Here is a 9,676-nt window from a genome sequence, read left to right as displayed (position 1 = left end):
GTATGAATTGAAGTTGCACCTGAGTAGTATTGGTAGACAGTCAGTGCTATATGCTGAAGGAGATAATAAACAAAGCATTGAAGACAATTTCCTCAGCATTTAGAGGATTCAAACAGCTCTTATCATGGCTGCCATTTAGATTCTTCCGGGTCATTTCACTCCGTGAGGAACCTTCCTAAGCAAAGAAGACTATTCGACCGCAGCCACAGACTAAATACACTGGGGAGGTGAGTCTAATTGGGCACAGGTGAAACCAATAGAGGCGGGGCAGATAGTCACACATAAGGGCAGGGAGTGAAGTTTCTGAAATGAGAGGGGAGGTAAGTAACACAAAATAAAACAGGAAATTATAACTTAATATAATAAAAGACATAACCTAAGGAGCAGGACGAAATATGACATGCAAGTGCAAAGATAACATGAGGTGATTATGACATGAACTCTTTGAGTTGAGAGCTCGTGCACCTGCAGCAGAAGCTTCATCCTTCCTGCACCAAACCATCTGGAGTGGGAGTTCAGCTGTGTGTATAATGTATGTGTCCGTACGCCGCTGCAGCAGTCAGGTCCAGAGCCCCGCGGCGATACAGCACAGCTGATTCTTTTCTTCTCCACTCCATCACTAACCATTTCAACTCTGCTGGAGAAATCCCAGAAGTCTTTTACATTGTTTGACCTTCAAGATGTTGGGTGTTAAACCAGCGGAGCTGACAAATGAAAGACCCCAAGTGGACGACGATCAGCCTCCCCCACTGTGTTGTACAAGGTGCTTCTGTCCTTGAAAGCCTCATTGGACTAGAGCTGGTTTTAAAGTTTTTATCTGTTCCTCGAACCATCAGGCTCTGCACAGCACCAGTCAATCAGCTCTGTTAGAGAGTTACCTAAGGGGTTAACATCGCCAACCTTTCCCATCTGTTGCTAAGGAAGTGTTGCCTGTTGTGCAGGAAACAGGGAGAGCGGTTTCCTGTTATGAAGAGAGAGGGGTTTTAAAGGCTTGCATTCATTCAATCATGCAACAGATGCCGGGCCAGGAAGCTCTGCCAATAGCAAAAAAGCTTTGGTGTCCTGGAGAAAACTGTATTTGGAAACTGCTTTTATAGGAACCTTTTCTACGGTTCAGGAAATAATACATGAGCAAAACAGGGCTGGGGGAGAAAACACTGAGAAGAGCTGGATTTCTGTGTTATCCTCTCGATACGTGCAGTCATTCCATACTGGAACACTTTCCAACTGCTGAAGAGACGTGCACCAAAACATGCCCAGATGTGATGTGAAAAATAATTATGCAAAAAACAGTAGCTGCAGATTTAAAGCTGCACAGTGAAACACTGGTTTATAGTCTCATATTAATGGTCCAAATCTCTCACAGTGAGTGGATTTGGTCAAGTATGAATATGAAAGAATATGGCACATCACATACGTGGTGGAGTGTCCTGAAACAAAACATGCTTAAATAAGATAAGATAAGATAAGATGAACCTTTATTAATCCCCGGAGGGAAATTCAGGTGTCAAAGCAGCAACATCAGCAAACAGAGTGAAACACAGGAGAGGTAAAGGTATACAAAAAATTATAAAAACAATAATAGAGATATAAAAGATACAGAGTGAATGGGTGAACATAGTGTGTACAGTCCGTCAATAAATAAATGTAATATGTGCATATGTGCACTCTATGAAGTGGTATATAGGATGTATAGTGTAAAGTACACTGTAAAAAACAAAAGTTTTTCTGGCAGCAGGGGCACCAGAAAATGTCTGTTAAAAAACGGAAAAATACTGTCCGTTAATTAACATAAATAAACTGTAAAAAAAAAAAAACAGTAGTTATCTTTATATAATTAGCCTTTATTACTGTAATTTTACAAGAAATATTTTACATGTAACATATATTTATTGTTAGAATAGAGTAATACACCGTGAATCTAAGACCATTTACATATAAATCACAAATGCAACATGTAATTTTACGTTGCAAAAGCCCGAATTTACATTAACTCAGAAGTTTTGCAAAAAAATCTGTATTTTTACAAGAAATATTTTTAGAGTTCCATGAAATCCTTTTCTTCTAACATAAATTAATTGTTAAAATAGAGTCATAAACCTCTAAAAAACAGAATAATTATCTTTAAAAATTATCAAGAAAAGCTTAAATACAGATAATTACGATTGTGATTACAAAAAATACTGTAAATCTAAGACCATTTACATATATATCACAAATGAAACATTTGAAACATAATTTTGAAATACAGACAAAAAATGTAAAATTTCTTGAAAAAACTGTAAAAAGAATGTCTTTTTTTACAGTGTAGATAGTGCATTAAAGGTAGATAGTGCATGTTTAAAGGTAGATAGTGCATGTTAAAAGGTAGATAATGCATGTTTAAAGGTAGATAGTGCATGTTTAAAGGTAGATAGTGCATGTTTAAAGTTCTTAAAGTCCTAAGATGTGAATATCCCCAGATGTGCATTGCAGAGATAGTTTTTAAAGTCCTAAAATGTGAATATCTCCAGATGTGCATTGCAGAAATGCCTCATATAGAGAGAGAGAGTGTGTGTTGGGTTGTCTCTCCATGCTGTAGGCTGGTCCTGCCTCAGGAAGCGCCCAGCAGCTCCTCCTGTCTCCACACCAGAGCACCAACCAACCAGTTCACTGTATCACTGTACAGCATCAGCTACTGGAGAGAGAGAGAGAGAGAGGCAGCCGGCTGAAAGCTCAGCAGAAACACGGACAGTCTTCTTCCACAACTCTCACTGGAGAGGAACGAACCAACACAGCGAAGCTCCTCGACTCTTCGTTTACAGCTTGATGATTTTTCCTGCAGTGTGTTTGTGTTTGGATTAAGTTTCCACGTCATTTGGAGGAGCGAACATGAGGAGAACTGTGGGATCCCGAGGATGAGGATGATGATGATGATGATGCTCCACAATGAACGCAGGTTGGTTGATAATGCTTTAATGTTTGTGACTCCAGAAACCAAACTTTATACATGTTTTACAGCAAACTAAGTGAGACAGTGTTGGGTGTGTCGGTGGTGATTCATGAAACTGGTTGATTCTGCCTGAAAACATGCAGTATCTTTCTTTTCCTATTTTACATGCAAATTGATATCCAATGCAACCTGATGCAGCCTGTTGTAGAGCTGCTTTAAATGAGTTTCAAGTTTCTTTATTCGTCAGATGCACAACAATTACAGCAAGCAGTCGTTGGCTGTGAAAATCTGAGGTCTCAGGTACCCTTTAACAATGCTCTTTGAACATGTATATAGACTATAAAAAAGGAAAATAACATAAGTAAAAGCAAAACGAGAATCAAAGACAAAAAATAGTGCAAGTTATATAATATTAAAATACATACATATAAAATAAGTAATGTAAATATACATTTGTGGAAGGTTTCAAATGCTGAATGTAAACAGGGGGTAGTATGTATATGCATTTATAAAAGTAATAAATATATATATATATATATATATATACACAGGTGTAAACAGGGATGTAGTATGTATACATACTACTATATAAATAAATAAATATATATATATATATATATATATATAGAGAGAGAGAGAGGTGTCAACAGGAATGTAGTATGTATATATGTATATGCATGATGAAAGTAATATATATACATATATATACAGGTGTAAACAGGGAAGTAGTATGTATTGAGAAGATATATATATATATATACATATATATATATATATATATATATATATATGTATATATATATATATATAGAGAGAGAGAGAGAGAGGGGTGTAAACAGGAATATATTATGTATAGTATATTAGTTATATTATTATAGTATATTTGTATATATAGTATGTCTATATAAGTAATAAATAAATAAATATACACAGATGTGAGAGAGAGAGAGGTGTAAACAGGAATGTAGTATGTATATGCATGATGAAAGTAATATATATATATATATATATATATATATAAAGAGCGAGAGAGAGAGAGAGATAGAGAGAGAGAGAGAGGTGTAAACAGGAATATAGTATGTATAGTATATTAGTTATATTATTATAGTATATTTGTATATATAGTATGTCTATATAAGTAATAAATAAATAAATAAATATACACCGATGTGTAAATAGTTTGTAAAATAGTATGTTGAGTATATAGAGTTAAAATGACAGTTATTCTATTGGTAAAATGAAATATAATGAGAGCTATAGATTAATCTTAATTTTCATGGAAATGATGCTGCTAGTTTTTCCATAACAACAATACCAGTGGGAGGATTTCTCTGTACAGAAATGTGTAGTTTAAATCCGTATCTGTGGATAAAGTTGCTTTCCGTGGAAGTCTCCACTGGTGAAATCTGCTGTAGGATTAGTAATGTGGTTAGAGATGGGATTATAATCCATGTCTGTAAAAGTAGTAGACAGAGCCATCGCTCTGTAGAAGGTCACCTGTCTTGCAGGTGCAGTTTTCTGTGAATTTATTAAGTGAAAGAAGTTGAAACTGGTTCTATTATATGTGATTTCTGTCAAAGGAAATCTTTATTTTGTTCTTCAGCCTTGTAACTTTGTATTTCAGACAGTTTGTTCAGTCTTATAACGGGTGGCATTTCATGATGAGGACAAAGTCTGATATCACATCCTGTGAGTTTGGCTCAGCCAAGGTCCCGGTGTCTATCTCTTCCTTTGTTTTTCAAACATTTGTTTTAATTGAATTCTTGTTGCATAATTCACATCCTGTTGTTTGCAGTTGGGTGCTTTGTCAGACTGGGACCCTTGTTTTTCTCTCCCAGTTTTTATTGTTCTTTGACACACTCAAAGGACCTTTTCAGCAAAAAAAAAAAAAAAGTGTGTGTGTGTGTGTGTGTGTGTGTGTGTGTGTGTGTGTGTGTGTGTGTGTGTGTGTGTGTGTGTGTGTGTGTGTGTGTGAGGCGGTATGAGTATGTTTCGTGAGAAATGGGGGAAGAATGACAAGAAGGAAGTCCATTTGTGTTGTGAAAATGTGTACTCCTAGAGAGGTTCATGGAGGAGTGATGGGGGCCGTAGTGTTAATGTCCGTCCCCCCCATGGACATCCTGTGTGGAGTCCAAGGAGGCTCTACTGGAGCAGCTAATAGAGCTGGAAAAAAGAAAGAGCGTGATGACATTAATAGAGAAAACAATATGTATAATTGATGGCAGAGAGCAATATATGGCAATGAAGGGCCGTTTCTTCATAAGATCATATTAGACTGAGAGTGAGAGAGAGACAATGACACAAAGAGAAAGAGAGAGAGAGAGAAAACAGTCAGAGATAACCAGAGTGCACACAGGGTTTAATAGGATGTGCGTCAGGGCAGGTACTAAATAACAGGAAGAGACGAGGGGTGTACACACTTTGTTAAGTACGGGTGTGTTTCATGACAATTCTAAATTTTGTAAGCATGTGCTCTTTAATGACTTCACACTTTTTTAACACTTAACTAAATATAAAGTCTAAATTCAAAAGCAAGACATAGAGCTCAGTGCCAAAAATTAGGATGTCGTGATTACAGATTAAACCTGCAGTAGGCAGAATATTTTTGGCATCATTGGGCAAAAAATCCCATTATAACCTTTCAGCATATTGTAATTCACGTGTTCTGAGAGAAAACTAGACTTCTGCACCTCCTCACGGCTCTGTTTTCAGGCTTTAGAAAATCTAGTCTGTGACGGGAGACTTTGGCCAACCACAGGTCATTTCATTGACAGAGAGAGAGAGAGAGAGAGAGAGAGCGTTCCTATTGGCCTATTTATATTTTATGGGAATTATGGAATTTTTACCCAGTGATGCCAAAAATATTCTGCATACTGCAGGTTTAATTAGACCATTTCTTTTTTTGTAATTCAATTTTATTGGCTTTCAAGATATGCATTTGAAATTATAAAAATAAATAATAATAATAATAATTATTATTATTATTATTATTATTATTATTCTTTTTATTATTATTATTATTAATAATAATAATAATAAGATAAAATAAAATAAAATAATATTAATATAAATACATGAAATAAACTTAATCATCCATTTCAATACAGATAAGACATTTTTGAAGTAATAACAAAATCATCCTTAAAGTTTTTGATCATTTTGACAGTTAGCCAATCATGTGTTAAATCTGATTCTGCTATAAGCGTCCAACCTGCATGTGTCATATCCCAGACAGGGAGATGTTATTGTTCCTCCTCTAAGTACCCTGTGGCTCTGTTGTTTTTCCTGCTGATAATGTCCCCTGCAGCATTCTGCATGTCACTGACTATTGTACAGGACTGTAGGACTTCCTTTTAGCTTTCTATACCAAAACAAGACCCCCATATTTATCCTTGTGCAAGCTGATAATATGGTACTGCAGAAGAAATGGAAATATTTATTGATTTATTACTTTTAAAAAGAAATATACATAACTTTTATTCTCTTTGCACAGATTTTCAAAATCCACTGCAAGTCCCTCGACCAAAGGTTCGCAGTCACCTGACCATCAAAGTGCAGTCCAAGCTGATGTCCAGGCCGTGTCCCCCTGTCCGTGGTCCAAAACCTCCCGTCGCCCCCAAGCCCCTGTATGAGCCACCAGAGGAGCCCTGCCTGAGTAACGGAGACCTGGCTCACTCTGATGGGGAGACGGAGGATCTCCATGAGATGGCTGAGGAGCACCACGACAAAGAGGAGAAAAGTGAGGCAGAGGATGGAGTTAATGACAAAGAGGACGTAGCGGAAGGAGAAACTGAGGAAAAAGAAGTAGATGTATTAGATAATGACGGCGACAGCGTTGGCTCTGAGGACACAGTCAAAGCAGGTGATGGTTCTACTGTTGACACTACTGAGGATGAAAACACTGACAATGACTTGAACCAGTCTGAAGGCGGCAATCACACTGATGATGAGAATACGTCAACGCCTTCACTTCCTCCTGCTGAGGAAGAAGCAGGAGAAGAGGAGCAGACTTTTAGTGACATAGTTTGTGGCTCTACAGGACGCTCAGACGAACGTGTAGAGGAACTAAATCTTGATCAAACACAATCACTCAGTCAGGGTGATGAGGACAATGATACTGGACTAGTGGAACAAAGTGAGGACTGTGATTTACACGCAGATGAGACGGAGCTGGAAGCTGGAGGATTTGCGTTTGGATTCTGCGTGCTTCCAACTGTAACCGAGGAGTATCCCTACGATGTGATCGGCCCCACAGATGATGCCAGTGACACGTGCGAGTCATGTGACACAGTTGAAACAGGGGAAACGGGGGTATGGCAACCAGAACGGGCCACCAAGGACCTCTCTGGCTGTTTCAGATTCACATCCAGCACCGAGGACGTGTTCGGGCCTTATTCGGTCATTGAATCTCTTCCGCCGGGTATGACGGCCACCGCCGACCCAGAGTGGAGTCAGGACGATACTGATGACAAACCGGCAGATGAGCTGCAAACGGCAAGTGCTTCTAACCAGGAACCTTTCTATGTGTCATCAGATGACGTGGACAAGCTGGAGGATAAGCAAGTCCTCTCAGAGCAGGGTGAGATTGAGGAGATCACCGAGCAGCTGAATCAGCACACAGACAAAGGAAAGGATGGTGATTCAACAGATGAGTACGCAGACATTGACATTTCACTCATTCAAGCAGGGGACGAACAGCTGGAGTGTGTCTCATCGGAGGATTACGTCGAGATAGGCGATGACGACGATGAAGAGGAAGAAACGGAAAAGAAACACATCAGAGGGAAAAGTGCAAAAGAGAGAACGGCTAAACGAGAGCAGGCGTTCCTCAGCAAGCGGGTGAGCTGCCAGCCTCGCCTCCGGCTGTGCAACATCACAGTGCCAGTGGACCTAGATGCGGGCCGCACCCCGGAGCTCACCAACCGGGTGGTGTTCGCCCACACCACCGAGGCCTTTGAGGAAGACATTGAGGAACTAGACTGCCATATTGTGCCTTACTACGAGGACACAGACTCGGACAGCGAGGAGCACATATACGAAGAGGCGGGGTTTGACTCAGAAGGGGAGAACTTTATGACGCTTGATCGGAAGACGATCGTCACGCGATCGCGCTCTTATTCTGGGAAAGTTCCAGGTTATGTCCCAGAAACTGTACCAGAGGAGACGGGGACGGAGTACCAGACTCACGACTACTGCACAGTGGCCTTAGATAAAAACAACGAACCACTTAGCCATTCACAGCCGCCTGGGATCAACTGTTTGATCCCGTCTACCAAGTCTCGCCGCTTCTTGTTTTACTCCCGGTCTTCAGAGGGTCCAGAATTGACCTTGAACACCCCATCAGAGATCAACCGCTCTCTGAACGATGACATCAGGATGAAGAGGAAAGACGATACCCTTTCGCTCCCGTGTGTCATAACCTCCTCTGGAAGCTTCTCCCAGCGTAGCCTTCGATCATCCAGCGGTGTTTCCACGCCAACCTCTCTAGTGGACATCCCGCCGCCGTTCGAACTGGCATACATCACTAAAAGACCAGTCACCAAGAGTTCCCCGTCCCTTCTGATCCAGCATGAACCCAGTGACATACCTCAGAAGAAGAAGTCCTCCTTCAAGCGTTTCCTGGCGCTCAAGTTCAAGAGGAAGTCAGATTCAAAGGGTTTTAGCGATGGAAGTGTCCGCTCTTCGCGTTCTTCCTCCGAGTCCAGCCACCACGGCCCAGGAAGAGTGATAGAGCTGGATCGTAGAAGCACCGGCAGCTCTCCTCAGCTCCAGAACCACATCGTGAACCCCCAGCAGCGCCCTTTAGAACTGCCGTCCCCCTTCATCCTCTACAAAGACCACCAGAGGAGGAAAGCTTACGGCAGGGGCATCTCCAGAGTGGAGTCCTTCGAGGAGCGTTCTCGGCGCTCCGCCATGCCGCTGCCTTTGACCAAACCGCGCTCCATCTCCTTCCCCAGTGCGGACACCTCAGACTATGAAAACATCCCAGCAATGAGCTCAGACTACGAGAACATCCAGATCCCAAACAGACCCACCAGGTCCCACACTGTGACAGAGTTTTTTGAGGACCCAAATCGCGCTACAGTTGCCTGCAATGAGAATGATGGCTATGTGGATATGAACAGCTTTGGGATTGACAGCATAACCCAGACATCGAAAGAAGACACTGAAAGGTATAGTAAAAGCTCAATCAAGTTAAAATGGCTTTGTATCATCTCAAAAAACATATATTACCTTACCTACCTTACCATATCTAACCATACAGATACTTGCCCAGGTTTGGAGATACCTTTCTCTGAAATTTCTGCTGCCAACTCGCCTTGGCGAACCCGAATAACATTCCCAATTTCAGTGCTATGACCATCCCAAATTCAATTCTATCCAAGTTAATTGCATTGGGGATGAAGCAGTAATTTCAGAGGCAGATATCTCAAAAATCTGGGCAAGTGTAACCAAAATTACCTGCATGGCTGGATACCACGAACCTGGGTGAACCTTTAATGCAGGGGTGTCAAACTAATTTTAGTTTGTGGGCCACATACAGCCAAATTTGATCTCAAGTGGGCCAGACCAGTAAAACCATTGCTTAATAACCTACAATTATCATGACTTACAAATGTTTCCCTTTGTTTTGGTGTAGAGAAGTACAAGTACAGTCTGAAAACATTCACAACTAGAATGGCATTCAGAGAGCGCAGACCTCCGCCTCCCTCTCCGTGCAGCTTGTGCCATCATCCACGTGTA

The 9,676-nt window shown here is 40.7% G+C and overlaps 1 protein-coding gene across 2 annotated transcripts in view; it reads left to right on the top strand.

Annotated features, from left to right (window-relative positions):
• The first annotated feature begins 2,627 nt into the window (after positions 1-2,627).
• fgd5a (FYVE, RhoGEF and PH domain containing 5a) overlaps positions 2,628-9,676 on the top strand; it is a 47,572-nt gene continuing 40,523 nt past the window's right edge. The window contains exons 1-2 of one of the 2 annotated variants that reach the window (XM_074613978.1): positions 2,628-2,938; positions 6,426-9,105. In XM_074613978.1, the coding sequence (XP_074470079.1) occupies positions 2,929-2,938; positions 6,426-9,105 (2,690 nt within the window). In that variant the 5' untranslated portion in view covers positions 2,628-2,928. The remainder of the gene's footprint in view (positions 2,939-6,425; positions 9,106-9,676) is intronic. The other variant, XM_074613909.1, reaches the window with a different exon arrangement.

This window comes from Sebastes fasciatus, chromosome 1 (genome assembly GCF_043250625.1).
Source record: "Sebastes fasciatus isolate fSebFas1 chromosome 1, fSebFas1.pri, whole genome shotgun sequence".
In the NCBI taxonomy this organism is placed as follows: Eukaryota; Metazoa; Chordata; class Actinopteri; order Perciformes; family Sebastidae; genus Sebastes; species Sebastes fasciatus.
The sequence above is the reverse complement of the archived record's forward strand: the minus strand, read 5'-3'. Positions and strand labels throughout refer to the sequence as shown.